Source organism: Cibotium barometz, chromosome 52 (assembly GCF_041138505.1).
Source record: "Cibotium barometz isolate CiBa-2024 chromosome 52, ASM4113850v1, whole genome shotgun sequence".
Classification (NCBI taxonomy): Eukaryota; Viridiplantae; Streptophyta; class Polypodiopsida; order Cyatheales; family Cibotiaceae; genus Cibotium; species Cibotium barometz.
The window spans coordinates 14271076-14290953 of record NC_141097.1 but is presented as its reverse complement, the minus strand read 5'-3'; the positions used below and the strand labels follow the sequence as shown (position 1 = coordinate 14290953).

The 19878-nt window shown below is 36.2% G+C and overlaps 1 protein-coding gene across 1 annotated transcript; it reads left to right on the top strand.

The window, feature by feature from the left end:
- Nucleotides 1-2039: 2039 nt before the first annotated feature.
- On the top strand, nt 2040-5505 carry LOC147608840 (bidirectional sugar transporter SWEET5-like). Its single transcript, XM_086788676.1, has 6 exons — nt 2040-2082; nt 2658-2694; nt 2804-3020; nt 3194-3355; nt 4907-5026; nt 5323-5505. The coding sequence occupies exons 1-6, from the start codon at nt 2040-2042 to the stop codon at nt 5503-5505; spliced, it is 762 nt and encodes a 253-aa protein (XP_086644802.1).
- The last annotated feature ends 14373 nt before the right edge of the window (nt 5506-19878 follow it).

Genomic DNA, 19878 nt, shown 5'->3' with positions numbered 1-19878 from the left:
TAGCGAAAATAACAGCTTTTTAGCAAAATGCCTCCATTATCTCCCTACCCTTCTAGTTATAAAAGCGCTACTATTTTTGTTGCTACACCCTCATTCTGTTGTAGTGTAGATATACCATTAAATATATAATTCTTATTTCATAAAAGCCAAAGTTACTACTTAATAGTCACAGGTTTATTCATGGTTTATTGTGGTTTTTATATAACAAACATTCTCTCCATATTATTAAGTACCATATCCAAGTTTAACAAATGTTTTAAAAAAAATTGTGAGCTCATCTTACAACTTTGTGTTGCCATATGTGGAAAGGATTTTAGTACCAAATTTCTATCTAATCAAAAGGTTTTTACTTTGCAAGGGTTAAGATATGAAAAGACTAGCTTGGAGAGTTAGTACTTTTAAAAGTACTTTTAAAAGAACTCACATACATGTAGGCTAGCACATCATCTATAAGGGAAGATTTTGACATCACACTCTTTACATTATTAGAGGCCAAAGCAGAGTAGGTAATATTACATGCTTATCCAGTAATCATGGAAGATAATACATTTTTGCAGGGACTTTATCCTAGGGGAAAACCAAATTGGAACCTTTAAGAACCATAGATGATTGATCATGCATTTTATGTGATTTTTAAATCCTTGTAGAGTTCACTTTGCCTTCACATCAATTGAATAGGGCAAGTATCCTCTTTTTATATGGAGTACTAAGTAATGATTTTTGGCCTCTTTCAGTTTTGCATATCATCAATCCAAATGGGTGATGGGAACTTTGCTTTATTGGGCACTCGAAGAAACCATTAGGGTGCATAGAGTGCATCACAATTTAGCAGCAAAATAAGGTACATGACGTAATTTGGTGCGCCTCTTTTACATTTTTTGGGGCAAATTGATAGTGTCAAATTTTTAAATTGTTATGACATGTCTAAAAATAAATGTGTGGGTTATTGAAACTATTTTAGAAAAAACCTTATACATACTTGATTTTAGTCTATCATAAACTTTTGATCTTGTGGGTTTGATAAATAAATCTAGCTTTTATGGCAAGCAAACTACAATGTATTAGAGCAGTCTTTGCTAGCCAGATGCACTAATTATTTTAAGAATTTCATAAAAGCAAGGTCATAGTTATTGGTTTTCTTTGTAGTTGGGCTGAAATTATTGTTATTTACTTCACTTTTTTTTGGGGGGTTGTAATTGTTAAAATTTTTATTTTTCAACATAAGAGCCCTTTTTCTTCCAAAAAGAGGGAAAAAAGAGATATTAATGAAATGCATGACAATTGCCTGGACCTTAAGAAAAGGTTGGTTGGTTTATTTTTCCACTTTTTCTGGCCTTTTTCATTTCTTTTTTGTGGTTCCAGCAGATGAGTAGTTTCACAACTTCTATGCCAATGAGAGCAACCCTTTAACCCTAACCCTAACCCTAACCCTAAAAGCCTTGGAAAATTAATATAAATAGTGCATTGAGATTTCACTAATTTCTTCATAAGCTACCATCTCTAGTATATTTGCTCTAGCCACTTGTGGGGAACCAATTCTCAAGCTTCCGAATGCTTTGGTATTTGAATCAAATTCATTTTGATTTGCAGCTTAAAATCTTAATAATCACAGATGCAGTCTCTAATCGGCTTCGATTCCCCACCAATCACAGATGTGATTATTAATAATTACACTGATGCAGTCTCTAATAGACTTCGATTCCACACTAATCAATGCTAAGATTTTTCAGCAATAACTAGGGATTCGGTTGACAATTGCAATTATTTAATCAAAGCGCGCAGCATACAATCAAGGATTATATCGTTTAAACTACTGATCGCGAGTCATTTCTGCGTGTGATGCAGTATTTTAATGCCTTACTGCAAGTGTAATTAGCAAACGATTTAGTGACAATATGAAGATTAATATATGATTATTGAAGCAGGCATTGCAGTAGATTAACCATGCAGGCGTAATTATGATTGATTGATTTGTTCTTAATAACGCAGCGTCGCTTGATCGTCGGCACTGTGCTGCCGACCTGCGCCATTTTTCGAACATGGCGATTGCAGACACGCTTCGGACAGCTCTGGGAATTGGAGGTGATTACATCAAATGAATCCAAACAGACAGCTAATCACAAAATCTAATGCCATAATACAAAATCTAATCTAGTTCTCGCTTATCACTTATACATTAATTACAAAATCTAATCTAGTTCTCACTTAGCACTTATCCATTAATTACAAAATCTAATCTAGTTCTCACTTATCACTTATCCACTTATCACTTAAATCTAATGCCCTAATACAAAATCTAATCTAGTTCTCAATTATCACTTATCCATTAATTACAAAATCTAATGCCCTAATACAAAATCTAATCTAGTTCTCACTCCTTTCACTTATCCATTAATTAATCTTAACTCTTATAGTCCACCTTCCTATACACATTAATACATGTGAACCACACTATAGACTACTTGTTCTTCTTTTTTCCTTGCCTTATGCAATATATAGTGGAGAGGGATTTTTTTACATATAAAAGTCTTTTTTACTCAAATGGTTTTTTTAATATAAAAGTTTTTTTTTAAAACTCAACGCTCCCTTGTCAACTTTCTATTTATAGAAAGGTTCACAATTTTTGACATACTCAAATTTTTTCTCCTAAATTGCAGGGAATGTCATAGCTTTCGGCTTGTTCCTCTCCCCGGTGTAAACTAACTACGCCTTTGTTTGTTTAATTTCTTACATGTGGAATGTGTCTTTATTAGTCATTACACAATTTGATTACTTAACATGTATCTTCTGTCATCCTTGCTAGGCCTACATTCAATAAAATCTACAAGTTAAAATCAACAGAAGAGTTCTCTCCGGTTCCATATATCACCACTCTTCTCAATTGTTTGCTTTGGATGTTTTATGGATTGCCTATTGTCCACCCCAAGAGCATTCTAGTGCTCACAATCAACATGATAGGCGCTATCCTCGAGTTATCCTACATTTCTATTTTCTTTACCTTCACTTCCAAAAAAGGAAAGGTAACACTGCACCTTTAATTATTGGTGGAATATCACCCCACACCTTTAGATAGGAATAGTCATGCCATTACTGGTATTTTGAGAGATCATATAGCAGATAATGAAATACAATTTGGCATGCCATTTTTTTTTTGGTTAAATCACTATGCTAATGGAATGTTATCATCTTGTAGATGACGGTTTTAAAGATCTTGGGTGCTATACTCTTGTTCTACTTTATGGTGGTCACTTTCACGCTCTTTCTTGCACATACCACACATAAGAGGACACTTATTGTTGGAGCGATTTGTGTGGTCATTGGGACACTCATGTATGCTTCACCTCTCACAATCATAGTACGTACCGCCATTTCACTTCTATCTACTTGTATTTATCTCAAAATCTTGAACTTTAGTTTATCAATAATTCTCTTTCCATTTGCTTCGTTCTATGTCATGTAAAGATAATATAGACACTCTATAGTCATTGATAGTTTGTAAAAGGTCATGCCTTTATGATTTCCATTAATCTCCACTACTAGATCACTCATGCTTCTCCTACCGTTGCCTTCTCTCTAGTGCAAAGCAAGTGGGAATTCCCTCCTCCACAAGGTCTACCCCTCTCCCTTCTTCCATACGTATCATCCCTTCCCCCTCTCCACTATGTTGTTCTTGTTATCCCATCCCCACTACCTTCCACCTCCTAGGCTAACACACACACACACTCTCTCTCTCTCTCTCTCTCTCTCTCTCTCTCTCTCTCTCTCTCTCTCTCTCTCTCTCTCTCTCTCTCTCTCTCTCTCTCTCTCTCTCTCTCTCTCTCTCTTATTTTATCTATGAATTTTTGTTATATTTTAGGGATACAGACCTTGTTTCAATGGGCATGCACCTTTTATGACCAAAGATCATTTCAGAGTCCTCAGGCTAGCAAGTGTGCATGAAAATACAATCATAATTATCTACCATTTTCTAAAGTAGACCTGATTGTAGAATGTCATGGGTATGTTATTGGTATGCATGATGTGTCCCCAATGTGTCATGGGTATGTTATTGGTATGCATGATGTGTCCCCAATGTGTCTCGTGAGGTAACTAAGTCCATGTTTGTATAATAACCCCAAACCATGGGAATTGAAAACTTCATTCATGTCTCTACCTCCATATGTAGCTGCCCTTCCATCCACCTCCCCTATATCTACAAACTTATGTGCTTCAATATCCACTCTAGTAGCCTCCTCGCCTCCCTTTCTACTCTGTCTTTAGTCTCCTCTACATCTACTAAGTTCTACTTTTGCCTCCTTTGTGTTAGATGCCTTACCCCAACACGAAGCACCCCATTGCATCCCCTTTCCTCACCTTCTTAAACCCCCCCCCCCCTCTCTCTCTCTCTCTCTCTCTCTCTCTCTCTCTCTCTCTCTCTCTCTCTCTCTCTCTCTCTCTCTCTCTCGTTATATGCATTGTTAGAGAGAGAGAGAGAGAGAGAGAGAGAGAGAGAGAGAGTTTATATGCATTGTTATAAGTGACTTGGTGGATGTTTCATGTTTATTATTGGACGAAGGTGGAAGCGTCTTAAGTATGTGTACTAGAAAAGAGATGGGGTTACCTTCTTATTCCATTTTTGAAGTAGAGTAAAGATGGCATGGGTATAAAAAAAGGAATATGCCACTTTTTTATACGCATTTTTTCTCATATTATAATATCATTAAAAGCAAAGATCATAATTATTTATCATTTTATTCACAAAACATGAGATAATAACATCAATGGAATATAACTAATGAGATTACTTTTCCAATTACCATTTAGTATTAGCCTATTAACTCACATGCTTAAGTCTTCGCTATAGCAAGATGTGAAGAAACCATCTCCATGACTTCTAAACTGACTCTTTTTTTACATGTATTTTCAGCGATCAGTAATGAAGACAAAGAGCGTGAAATATATGCCATTTCACCTAATCTTGATGTCTTTTTTGAATGGATTAATATGGACTGCATATGCCACCATAAGATTTGATGTCTTCATCACTGTAAGTACTCATATAAGTATTCTTCAATTGTTTTTAAAGAGCTACTATTTAATCACTTTAAAGAGCTACTATTTAATCACTTTATACTACTAAACATGCCTTAAATATAAAGGAGTCAAACATAAGATTCATACTATTTCATGATATTAGTGCACTAACCTCACAAGAAAATAAGAAAGAAGAAATAATGCAATATGGCTTAGAAAATCTCAATTTTTGCATTTTAAATCTCAAATTGTAAAACATTTAGCTATTCATTAACCTCTTCATTTTTTAAATTTTTTCTTCTTGAATAGATTCCTAATGTGCTTGGATCTTTATTGGCTGGATCTCAATTATTGATCTATGCCATATATTACAATAGTGGAAAGGATGATGCTCAGATAGGGAACCTTCCTACTTATCAAAATGACATCAAGCCTCCTCATTGCCAGAAAGCTCCACAAGACAAAAGTGACACAAACAATTATGTTATCTAAGTGATGCAATATTCCCATTATTTTAAAAAGATTCCACTCTTCATTAATTGCCAATTATCATTTTCCCTTAACTTAAAATAAAACTTTTCCACCCTTTATGATAAGGACATACCATAGTTTGTGTAGATGTGAGAGCTTTATTTTGAAAGCTATAAAAGTGCTAAAGTGTAAGGGTTACGCAGCCTTAAATTAGTTACTTAATGGTTGTTTTAGACTAGTACATTATTATAAAATGCAATAACAAGATAGGGGATGCTTTTTTTAAGATGAATGAGCTATATACAAGCACTAAGAATAAAAATAATCCAAGGGTTACATTTAGGTTTGTTGTACAAAAAAAAATAAAAGTTAATTAAAAAAACTAAGGCATATGTATTAGTAGCACTTAAGAGATATGGTCAATTATTGCTCAACATAATATGATAGAGAGATACTAAGATATTTTTCCCTAGGCTAATTATAGGGAAGGCATGATATGCAAAGGGATATTGATGAAAAAATTATACAACCCAAACATAGTCTATCTTTGAATGGTTAATGTGTTACTATGGCTTTTTCTTTGCTTAGAGAGCATTCCCTATATTGTCACATCAATCAACCCACTTGCACATAATCTAACGGTGATAAATTCTCATTGATTGGGATTCATGAATTAAATCCTTGTGCCCTCATAACACTTAAATACTAGTAGGGCTATAACTATTAGTGTCACAAAAAGGCTTACATGGCATCTAAGATCTAGCAAGAAAGAGGAGAATCTAAGGCCCAAATCTTACTTATTTTAGGACGTTATATCATATCATTGATAAGTTTTATCTCGATGTGTTTTAACTTGCCATTGATAAGTTTTATTTGGATACTAGATAGATGTGTTCTAAACTAGCCATTGAATTTCCTTCATTTACATTGGTTGTAATCATGCTCAAGATAATAGAGTTATAACATAGAAAAAACTTAATCAAATGACTTACATAATTAGCACTAATTTTATTTTTTGGTACTAGAGTCAACACAAAATGGAAATAATACACTATATAAAGTAAAGTATCTCAATAACAACCTAATAGTGTATTATGATATACAAATATATTTAACTCTCTTAGAGGATCATGTCCTTTACATTTATATGCTACCCTATTACCCATGAAGTCATGGGTCAAGTATGTATACATGCATGGCCTTATGTCACTTGAAGTGGAGCTTAAAGAGATTCGATGCAAAATAAGGGGATGCAACCAATGCTGGAGTGGAAAGTAAATTAGCAACTCACACATAGATGTAATAAGCAAGAGAGATAGATAGAAACACAAGATTCAAATTAGATTAATGAAAATTAGCGAAGCACAAGTGAAGTGATATTGATAAGTTCACCTACACACACTTATAAGAGTGCATACATTTGCTGGGGAAAAAGAAACCTCCTAAGGAGGGGAAAAAACTTTTTATTGGTGGCCTCCCTAAGGTGGTTCCTTTGGTCATAACCACACAAGGAGAGCGATGCACATGGATTGCTTTTAAAGGAAGAGGTTCCCAAAAGTCTCTTAGCCATATAAGTGGTGTCTTTGATAAGTGCCCTCACAATTTTTGCCCAAAAGTCCCCTAGCCATATAAGTGGTGTCTTTGATAAGTGTCCTCGCAATTTTTGCCCAAAAGTCCCCTAGCCATATAAGTGGTGTCTTTGATAAGTGCCCTCACAATTTTAATGAAGTGTGAACTTGCCATCATAGTTAGAATAAACACAATTAGAAAAGTTTTAAAGGGGTACTTACACCTATAAAAGCTCACAAACAATGTCAGATGAAATAGCGGCATGTCCCTAGCCTCATAAGACTGACACATACACGTCAAGCATAAAAACAACACATTGCATTCAAAATCCAATTATACAAGAACCATGAATGTGTAAGTAAACACAATAGCAAAAGCACGAACTTTACAATCAATATAGGAGCCATGAATGTGTGTAAGAAAACACAATAGTAGAAGCAAGATCTTCACAATAATACAAAGCACTGAATTGCAAAAAAAAACGATATTAATGTTTATAAACTTTGATTATATTACTACTTGCAAACAATATTATTGCTTGATGGTTATCAACCCATCTGAGTGCTCCGGGTAAGGAGCTTTGATGGAAATCTATACAAACTCTAGATGGAGGATGTCTTACTTGCAAGAGCACTTGAACAAAATGAACTCAATGATAAATAAATGCTACCACACTAGTCTATATACAATACATACATGTAAGTCGGCCATGTTGGCTAACCCAACCATGACTTGGTCTAAAATGACCAACAAATCATCGTATCATTTGAGTGGGGCCATATTAGATACAAGTGTAGGTACCAGGGCCATCTAAGGTCGTTTGGACCCTTAAATGAATGTCGCAACCTGAGAATAGACTATGTTCTCAGTTTCATTTGTCCAATGCTCACAAATGTGGTCACATATTCTGCAAAATCATACATCCTACTTGGCAAGACTACATTAGCCATTTCCTTACCATCTAGCTGTTGAAATATACAAGTGAATAGGGTGTGTGCGGGAACAAGCCCTTGGCAAGAGGCTGTAAAAGAGAATCTATAAATTTGAGAGAACCTGTGAAAAGGTGAGAAGCATCTACTGGGAGAGAATAAACGGTAGCATGAGGAGATTAAGGAGGTGTGGAGATATTCTAGGAGAGGTGGAGAGAATCAAGCAAAAGAGGTGGAGTGAATCAAGGAGAAATCAGTGGGATTAGATGCTTGGATGTAAACTCTATAAATTGAGGCATTGGCCTAATGAGAATTTGCTGGTTTTTGATTATCCATGCCTACATTAAGCTATCAGTTAATTGCTCACTAATCACGTCTTAATTATCATCTAATCTCTTTGTTTAATGATGTTGATTCTAGCATTTGATCCACCATAGCTCATCACATTGCTGCAAATTTAACATGGTATCAGAGCCATCAAATTTATGAGCCCATTATCTAACTAATTAGGATTAGTAGATGATTAAAGATAATCACTTTTTTAGTTGTTTTCAAGTAGCCCTCTGCACCCCCAGCCAGTGGAGGGGCTTGATCTCCCTCCAAGAGCAACATTAGGGCAAGTCCTTCTAGGCATGCATAGCCAACCTAAGCAACAACTGGCAGCTATTGGCAAAAAGGTAAAAGATGATGAGGCACTAGCAGTGCTTCTGAAGAGTCTGGACAAAGGTGAATATGAAAACATTGTAGCAACACTAAAGAATGTACTTGAATTAAAGCTACACGAGATAGAAGGAGCTCTACTAGAGCAAGAGACCAGAGGCAAAGAGAAGAAATGGCTCGACTCAACAGCAGGAGAAGAAAAAGCATTCTTCACCTGAGGAGGATTCTCTCGAGGAAGAGGCAGAGTAGGAGGAAGGACCTTCACTTGCCACAACTATGGAAAGCCAGGACACATGGCAAGAGACTGCTACAGCAAACCCAGTGGAGAAGGAACGACATCGGCAAACTTCATGGAGGCTCCTTAGGAAGTGGAGTCAGATCATCTTTTTTGAGAGAGAAAGAGAGAGAGAAACCCCACAACCTAATGTAACCTGCCCCAGTGAGAAGCATCTACTAGGAGAGAATAAAGGGTAACATGAGGAGATTTAGGAGGTGTGGAGATATTCTGGGAGAGGTGGAGAGAATCAAGCAAAAGAGGTGGAGGGAATCAAGGAGAAATCAGTGGGATTAGATGCTTGGATGTAAACTCTATAAATTGAGACATTGGCCTAATGAGAATTTGCTGGTTTTTGATTATCCATGCCTACATTAAGCTATCAATTAATTGCTCACTAATCACATCTTAATTATCATCTAATCTCTTTGTTAATGATGTTGGATCAAATGCTAGAATCAACATCATTTAAAAGAGATTAGATGATAATTAAGATGTGATTAGTGAGAAATTAACTGATAGCTTAATATAGGCATGGATAATCAAAAACCAGCAAATTCTCATTAGGCCAATGCCTCAATTTATAGGGTTTAATCATCTAATCCCACTAATCCCTCCTTGATTCACTCCACCTCTTTTGCTTGATTCTCTCCACCTCTTCCCAGAATATCTCCACACCTCCTACATCTCCTCATGCTACCCTTTATTCTCTCTCAGTAGATACTTCTCACCTTTTCACAGCTTCTTACTCATTTACAGATTCTCTTTTACAACCTCTTGCTAAGGGCTTGTTCCCGCACACACCCTATTCACTTGTATATTTCAACACTTATATAGGGGGACCTTACAAAATAAAGCGCACATTTGACACCCACAGTAACAACACAAGGTGAAGCATTGAGAAAATGCTTTTCTAACACACCCCCTAAATGTCCACTTGTAGTTAAACTCTCTCTTCGGTCACAATGCTGAGTCAATGAAGATGATGCTCTAACCAATCTCTCCCAAGAGCCTTTGTAAAAAGACATGCACAATTGTCATTGGACACTCCATCTATGATAAGCTCACACATATAATGATATTGTATCTTAATGTGCTTCATACAAGCATGAAACATCAGGTTCTTAGCAATTGTTATGCAGCTCTGATTTTGTCACACATTGTCACTCCTTTTTGAGCAACACCCATGTCTCCTAAAATCCTTGTCAACCAGACTACTTCACATGAAGCAAAGCATGCTACCTTGTACTCAGCCTCTTTAGTCTACGCTTTGTTAATTCAAGATGTAATTCCATACCCAATAAGAAAACAGTAACTAGAAACATATTTTTTAATCTCATGCCCAATCTGAGTCACAAAATCCATTTAAGGTATTGCTTGATGTGTAAAGTGATGCCATACCCAATGGCACATTTCATGAACTTTACCTTCTAGTGGTTCTCTTGAGACTGATTTGAAAATCTATTAAGGATAGCAACAGCAACATTGATTGCATAAAATGATCACAAACTTCCAACCAACTTCATGTCCTCCTCCATATCCACAAGTGGAGAAGCATCTTCCATAGATAGCTTCACACTCACTTGCACTCGCCCATGCCAAATGCCTTGAGTTTTTCCTACATACTTTTGCTGAGAAATGAAGATTACATCTGACTCTTGTCAAACCTCAATCCCCAAACAGAAATGCATAAGCCCAAGATCTGAAATTTCAACTCTCAAATTAACATATCATTTGTCAAATGTCGGATCTTCTCTTCATGATTCCTCGCCATAATAAGACCATCCACATATAGGACTATGATGAATGTACTTGCCTTGTTGTCACCAATTTGGTCCCTTCACCAGACTTGACCAGTGTTTCACCTCTGTTTCACACACTGATTGGAGCCACGACATGAACGAGGGTTTTCCACCATAGAAGAAAGTTGAAGCATTTATTGGAAAATTTAAGCGTGAAAAACGGCTACGTAGCATGAGCACCATGGGATTCTTATCAATAAAGTGACTTATAATGATTAGGGTCGAGATGTCCAGACAGATGCTTGACGACATGGAGCAGCAGATGCAGTCAATCCGCAAGGATATAAAAGCTGCCAGGCTTTAAATCTCTAAAAGTGAGAAAACGCCTCACTTTTCTCCTTCATACAGTAAGCCCACACTTGCCTAATGTGAACATCAATGAATATAACATAAATACTTGTACAATGTACAATTATTGTAATCTTGATTGATCCCCAAACATCCAAATATATAACATCCAATGGTCTTGCACTGATATGCTTTTTATGTATGAAAGCATGTTTGGCTTGCTTTACCACAAGCACTTCACACTTTATGCATACCATCAATCTTAAACTTTATACATCCTGTCTACCTTAAACTTCTACAAACCTACAAGATTTTGGGCCACTTACCGCCGCTATATATTCACATGACCAATGCACTTGTGCCATATGTCAATATCTACAATGACATATGTCCCATCCGCCAGACATGGTTGCCTTTGCCTCTAGGCACGTGAACGTCTAAAGTAAACAACCTGCCATTTTTGTTACCCTTTGCAACTAAGCGGTAATGATTTTTGAAGTCTTCTACTAAACACTCTTAGGGATATTCAACCTCACTTGTAAACCCCACTTAACCATCTATCCCCCAAAAGAAACCAGGTTCTTTGTGATATTTGGGACATGAAGTACATCTACCACCACAAGTACTTCATTTTTCCCTCCTGCATAGATAATGGCACTAACTAACATACACAATGGGGTGTGCAGTATTATCACACATAACCTGAATTTTTCATTTTTTGCATCTTAAACCACTCACCCCATGACTAATCATGTGCTTAGAGGCACAAGAATCCACATATCAAATATCTTTTGATCTTCACACATTTCTTGTTGTGGTATGCTACCTCATAAATAGCTGGTCGTTTCTATTTATCACCACCCTATTTACTTGATGATGCATATTGACAATTATTATAACTTTTCACTTTTGACATCATTCTGTTGTTTATAGCAGTCCTTTGTCATGTGCCGCCCTGGTTTGCCCACAATAATGGTATGCTATTTGTACTCTGATTTCTTTGCCAACCACCTCTGTCCCTCTGGCTCCCCTTGCTTGTAGAGTAGCCTCTTCCACCTATTTATATATTTGATCGCTATTGTTTCTTCGCACAATTTTTGTTTCCAAAACAACCTCCACCTTGGCCTCTAGATTATGATCTGCCTCTACCTATATTTGTTTCTAAGTAGAGGGCCTACTTATTAAAATTTCTAGAGGATGAACCTCCCCCAGTATTCATCTCCTCACATGGACAAGAAGAGAAATGAGTTCAAGAAAATCAGGAAAGCTCTCTCAAACTCCAATGGAGGTGTAAAACTGTCTATATTCCTTGCTAAGACCATTCAAGGTGATCGAAACCATATCATAATCATCTACTGGTGATCTAATAGAGCAAGGCCATCTATAAGCCTTTTAACCTTCTCATTCAGTAAATCATTTATACTCAATTTTTCTTTGGTCACATTATGCAGCTCCTAGTTTAACTGTATCTTTCAAGCTTGGGTGTTTGTGTTGTACATCTTCACCAAAGAATCCCAATCCTTCTTAGGCATTTGTATATGCACAATCATAGAATCTATCACACTGACAGACAACTAGTGTAATACTTTTATGGTTCTTTCATGCCATGCCTACACTTACTATGGGGTCATATTTTTTTTAATAATCTCTCTGGCTCCTTTTCATCAATGTGATGAACTCCCAATATCCTTTTCCCATAAGGAAATTGGTCATCCTAAATTCCATGCCTGGAAGTTATTCTTGTCTAGTTTCCCGCCTCCATAATCTGTGATAGATTGTTAGACATATTTATGCCCTGAAGTTATTCTTGTCTAGCTGCTCACCCATAGTTTGTGATAGACTGTTAGATATATTTATACTCGAAAGTTATTCTTATCTAGCTTCTCGCCCACAATCTATAATAGTCAGACATCTTTACAAAATAGTGAGACTGTTATATATCTTTAGCAACTTACCAAATAGTGCTTGCAAAAAAACCTTCTGCACTCATAGCAAATCTACAACCTTCACAAAAATGATATTGTAACCCTATTATAATTTCGTTGTATTTGAACTAGTTATATAAACATACATCCATCAATCTTATGTCACAAATCCATTTGTGGCTTTATCAACCATGATGACTTGCCTTGCCACTTCTCTAGGTCCTAACCCCAATCCATGGATAACACATATATTACATGTATAGATCATGCTTTCCTATAACCACTTGGCCACATCACTTGTCTAATCCACCACATGGACAATTAGCCAACGCCCATTAAGAGAGACCATGCATGCTAGTAGGGGTATACATGCATGATGTAGGGTTGGAGATCTCTACAACCCCAACAATGCCTTAGAAGCAAGTCCTCTATCTTCTTCTCTTTCATTAGATGGTGAAGGTATCTTGAGACATTCAGGCCACCATAAGTAAAAAATCCATAATCTTATAAATCAATACCTTCTTAAAGAATGAAAATTATAAAAAAAAATGGAAGAATAAACTACCCCAAAAAAAACCTTATGGGCACCCTTAGCTCAGTCATTTTCTTATTGCTTGTGGCATCTCCCTTTGATTCACCTTTAAGGTCACTTGATTCCTTTATTTGAAGGCCTAAAAAGATATGGTTTTATCTTTGATATCGTCTAAATAGCTCTACCAAGAGTGTAATCTTCAAGGAGAACCATGGATATGCTCAAGGATTATATGGTTCTCAATTCTCTCACAACAAAGACCTCTCTGGCTAGCCATTTGCTAGAAATAATCATTATAAATATGTATACAAAGATCTACAAAGAGATTAAAAAAATTATGCAAGTGAAGTCCATGTGCCGTCATACATACCTTGAACAACACACTGCCATGCAAAGCATTATCAACTTTTGGTGGGGGGGAAGTGGATTGAGAAGGAAGCTTGGTGGAGATGCGCATCTAATACTATGATTATATCTTGCTCAGAGAAGCGGTGATGGGGATCAACCCTATGTCTCAATCATTTTATTTGGGAAGAGAGTATTGTTTAATGATTCTCAATGGGTGCCTAAATTGGTGGCCAAGTACCCCCTCTTCATGACATAATTTTATTCATGTCTTACATTGGGGTTCTTTATTTGATATCAAACAAAAAGATTCTTTTGTCTTTAGGATTTTCTTTTTGGGGTTGAGTTCTTAGATCTCCCCCTTGGCTTTGGCCTACTTCTTAAAAGGGTAAGGAGAAATGTGGTCCAAGCATGGTACCCTCTTCGGGTTTGAAAGAGGAAGATGAGATGGCACTAGATATTTGGTGAAGTATTATCTAAAGGTGGAGGGAGCTATTCTTTTTTTTCCCCACTTGTAGAGTAGTGCTCTTCTACAATGGAAGGCTGGGAAAATAGATGGGCCTAGTTTAAGACATGAGAAAATGGTCCATGAGACCTTGCTAAAAAGGTTGATTTTATTCTCTTTTTTTATGTCTCTTATGACTTAAAAGATAAAAGGGATCAAGTATAGTAAGAAGAGAGGTGCCTTGTGAGTCCATGTGATAGATAAAAGATGTAAAATCTAGGATATCTAGGAGCATAGTTTGTATGATAAGGGGAGTTAGGTGGAAGAGGTCCTTCAAGTCTTTTATGAAGGGCATGTTCCTTCAAACAATGGCTGGTCTTTTATGAAGGGCCTAGTCCTTCCAAACAATGGTTGGTCTTTTATGAAGGGCTATAGAAATGGTATAATGGGGTATTGATTCTTGTACACAAGTCTTTAGAGCCATCCATTTGTGGCTAATCACCCCCAATGGTAGAGGCTTAATCTTGGTGATTTCTTATGATAATCAAGGTGCGAGTTCTAAATGTATATAATAGATGGGAATCCTATTTAAAAACCAAAGAAAATAAGGGAATGGGTGGATAAGGATAGATCATAGCATCCATGGATAATGATGAGGGACTTTAACATGGTAGTTAAACATAGCGATATGAAAGAAGGTGGTAGAGTTGTTATGGTAATGGGGGCTTAATCTTGGTGATTTCTTATGATAATCAAGGTACGAGTTTTAAATGTATATAGTAGATGGAAATCCTATTTAAAAACCAAAGAAAATAAGGGAATGGGTGGATAAGGATAGATCATAGCATCCATGGATAATGATGGGGGACTTTAACATGGTAGTTAAACATAGCGATATGAAAGAAGGTGGTAGAGTTGTTATGGTAATGGGGGCTCAGAAGAGTCAGTGAAAAATCAATATGTTTGCACAAAAGATTGGTTGATGGATGGGATTTTGAGATCTGAGTGGGGTCACACCTACTTTAGTTTACAATATCCACGTATCTCATCAAAGATTGGATAACATGTAATTTTATTCCTCATAGCTTGAGGGTTTAGGTTATCCCTTCTCCTCTCTCTCTAATTGTTGCGTGCTCAGACGGGCATGGGACATGCCCAAAGGGTGGTACAACAAGCTTCTAGAGGAGAAACTTAACTATAAACAATGAGTTACTTAAGGATCAAGTGCTCGAAGAGGAAGCCAAAAAATCCATTAAAGATCCGCAAAGGAGGTCCAATGATGCCATTATTCTTGGATGGAAGAATGAAAAAAAAAACTGTAAGAACAGAGGGTAAATTGAGAGTTGAGATCTTGAGACACACATTTATTGTGGGATTCTTGCCCAATGGAGCCAGATGGAGCCCCAAGCTCCCTTTCCACATGAGAGCGACCTAGAGAGCATGAACGTTCTATAAAGAATTGATGTGAACACAAACTCCCCCTAAGTCAATAAACCCTTAGAGAATGAATAATCTATAAAGAATTGATGTGAACACAAGCTCTAAGTGAATAAACCCTTAGAGGATGGGTCATTGAGGCAAAACAAAATTTGATCATACCCTTGATTAGGCCCTCCACACTTAAAACTTGATTATAAACATTCCTAAGAAGTGAATGTCATGTGGACCCTTTCCCAGAGATTGCCTAAGCAAACACACCTTTAAGCCTATTTTAATGGCCCATATGAAGGACCCTTAAAGGATTTGGAAGGTTTAATAACACTACGGTTTAATAAGGTTTATGATGAACTTGACTTGGCTACCTCAAGGTGGCTATGACTACTCATGGATGGTGACAAAGAGATCAGCACTACGCAATCACTTACACTTTGAGTGTAATCAACGCTATTGAAGGATGAGTAAATAAGAATGCTCTAGCAACCTTTACATTCAAATAAGATATTCTCACAACAATTGAGCACCAAAAGCATCAAAAGATGCTCAAGCATGGATTAGCTTAGGAGCTTACACCATAGCATTGGTCAAGATGAGGGTAGTATGATTATAAGATATTCTCACAACAATTGAGCACATCAAAAGATGCTCAAGTATGGATTAGCATAGGAGCTTACACCATATCATTGGTCAAGATGAGAGTAGTATGATTAAAGACAACTGGATAGTTCTAAGGGATGAATAAGCTTTACATTTGAGGTTCAAAATCCCACCCAAAAAAATGATATAGAAGCAAACATAGCTTTGTAATAAGATTTTTATTTTATATCCTTTTAATATTTGCTTTGCCAAGTAGCCATTTTTCACAAAACAGTCTTGAAAACGTTTTTAACATCTATACAAGTCTACCCATAGATTCTCAATCTTTCATGCCCAATCTCCCCCTCTATCTCTCACGCATATGTGCATGCACACAAGCACACATGCATGCATACAAGCACATGTGCATGTGTGTACATGTGTTTTTTCACATGTGAGTGTGTGTGAGCACTAACAATTCTTGCAATATTTTGATGAGCCCATTAGATAGTTAATACAGATGTAGAGTATTTTAGGCTAGTTATCTCTTATTTGACAAATAATAACTTAATAACTTCTAGTTTAGGAGACACAACAAGGAAGTGGCTTTAGTGAGAATTTTAGAAAATCAATTAGCATGATTTTAGCATTAAATATATGAGAGAGATGACTTCTAAAATCTAAACCATGACCTATTTGAAAAAATAAACATGTGAAAAGTATAGTTTTTATTCTTGTTGGAGTAGTTATTCCCTCTCTCAACACTCACATCTAAAATTAATTTGTATGCTTAATGAATCATGAGCTTATTGATTTTCTTAGTGGATTTTAATTATCATAAAGCTAAAAGCACATAACATGCAACACAAATGAGGAGAAAAATAAATGACACATAATAGAGTAGCAATGAAACATTTCAGTACTTGAAAAAATCCATCAGCATTAAACAACCAAGCTATTTATGATATTTTTCTATGTCTATTATATAAGAATATTTCCATTGATTTGGGACAAGCTAAGAATCAAGCTCTAGTTCAGAGTTAGTCTATGACTCTTCATTTGTTCTTTCCATTTGATGCAACAATCTGACATTAAGCTCTAGTCAAAAGTTAGTTTATTATTCCAATTAAGAGTTAGTCTATGATTCTTCATTTATTCTTTCCATTTGATGCAACAATTTGACATTAAGCTCTAGTCAAGGGTTAGTTTATTATTCTTTATTTATTCTTCTACATTAACTAAACCCTCTTTCCTACTAATCCAAATGGTGTAACAACCAATGTGAAGATAATAAAGAATGGAATGCTAATCCATCTCACTTATCTTCTTTGAGAGGCTTGTGGGCTATTCATATATTGGCTAAGTAAGCCAACTATGTAGGGAGTATCTGGCCTTCTATTGCAAAGAAGGATTACAACTTGCCTATATAGAGTTACATCTATCAATTGTTTTGTCTTTTCTATTCCCAAAGCTTAAACCGATTTCGTATGTTAAATTTTTTTAGTATACTTTACTTAGGACATGAATATACCTTTCTTGGTTTGCCAAAATTCAATTCTTAAGTAGTAATAAAGTAAATCCAAACCTATCATCTTAAATGTAGAGAATAGATCAACCTTTACTACCGCTATCTTACCTTAAATATTGAGAGTATAATGTCATCCGCCTGAAGCTTCATGTAGAGAATCACAAGTAAATATGTCCCATCCTTCAAAAAAAAAAAAGAGAGTACAGACTCAATGTGAAATATTGATAAATCCCTCTGATAGAAAGTATGTGTATATCTTTTGAAACCAAGCTTTGAGCTTGCTTAAGTTCTAAAGTGCTCTCTTGAGCTTTCCTACTTTACTTTCCTAGCCCAAAGCATGAAAACTACGTGGCTACTCCACATAGATTTCTTCCTTGAGATAACAATTCAAGAAAGCATCTTGATAATGATTTGATTTTATGATGACAAGTGCCTAAATAATTTTTAACTTGATTGTAGGATTATATGTTTGCTCATCCTCATTGCACCATCTGAGAAGTACTTGGCCTTAAAGACCCAATTTGTTTCCTTGATTTTCTTGCCTCACGGTGCATCTAACAAATCTGAAGTATGATTTTTATGTATAATCATACTTTTACATGGCATCTTTCCATTAAGCATTCCCCTTTGCTTGCTCATATGTGTGAGGCTCACCACTCTACATAATTACTAGTCATTAATACATAACTAGCAACATCAATGATTCCTTTGTTGGCCACTAATGTTCTACTGTGAATGGCTTCATTGATTTTGCTATCCTCTAGTGTTTTAACAAGCCACTTGGACTAATTTTTGCTACGTGTGACTACACCCTTCGAAGTGATTGGAGTTAAAAGTTTCGGGATCTTCGAGACCATTCACTATGACAATATGTGTACGCTACATAATGGCCTCTTCTTGGAAGATCGGATCCTAACTTGCCAAATTCTTTCAAGAACATTTCCTATGATAGCACGTGTAGGCCACATTATGTCCTCTTCTTGGAAGATCAGATCCTAACTTATCATGTTCTTTCGAGTATCGAGGCTAAAAAGCCTATACCCTTTACTATTAAAATGCATTTTACTCTTTGCCATCAAGACTTATCATGTTCTTTCGAGTATCGAGGCTAAAAAGCCTATACCCCATACTTTAACCTGTTAAAATTTTACTCTGCCATCAAGCTTAGTCCTCATTTGTTTAGGGTATGCAACTAAAACCACACATCCAAAAAAAAGTATAGTATTATTTATTTCAAATCATTTATTCATCGACACCTTTTAAGGGCATGAGGTGCCTTAAGTATTACTTCAACCCAAAACATGTTTTTCAAGCCTTTCCCTTTAAGTATGCAATAAGGCATCTTTACGGAATATCTATTACTTCTTTTTGTTGCCCCCTCTACAAAAGCACTTGACCGTACTCCAAAGTATGAGTGAGGACTAGAATGATGGAGGGGACTATTTTCAACTAGTGAACGGATTGCAATATCTTAACTCTCCCTTCCATGCCTAATAGCTCTTCACCTATGTTGGTAGAAGGTGTAGGCAAGACCTGGGCCGTGTTTTGGGGAATATTCACTCTTTTAAGGCATCTGTAAGAAAATATGCTACAAAGAAGACTTTAAACAAAGACTCAATCAATAACCTTAAAAAACAACCAATCAAATGATGCTCCTTCATCAATGCTTGACATTGTCTCTAGACCTCATCTCTCCATACTTCCAAATTTTAAATCATGAAATAACTATAAGCTTCAACACATGCACCAGCTCCTTGTGGGAATGCCTTCTCGAAAAGGCACTAACACTCAAAAGACAGTTATATGCATGCATCACCAGCAAGACAACCTCAAACAACTACATTTCTACCAAATTGTTTAAGATCTCTGTGCTTGCATATCGTAGGGTTTGTGTTGCTTAGGTTCAGTATATCAATTTTTAGTAACAAGTGAAAGAAGTCCAGAGGCTTCAAATGAGTCTAACATGTTGGGCTAACTAAATGAGCTATAGAACCCCTCTTCAGCCATACCTTCCCACACCATCAGCACAGTTAAATGCAACAGCATATACACACACATGTTCAGTCCTTCCAAGATCACCTTTA

Excerpts from the sequence above, each read along its gene's own strand:
- LOC147608840 (XM_086788676.1), top strand. The coding sequence starts at position 2,040 with ATGGCGATTGCAGACACGCTTCGGACAGCTCTGGGAATTGGAG. Across the intron at positions 3,021-3,193 it reads TCACTTCCAAAAAAGGAAAG|ATGACGGTTTTAAAGATCTT; the intron begins GTAACACTGCAC and ends ATCATCTTGTAG. Across the intron at positions 5,027-5,322 it reads GATTTGATGTCTTCATCACT|ATTCCTAATGTGCTTGGATC; the intron begins GTAAGTACTCAT and ends CTTCTTGAATAG.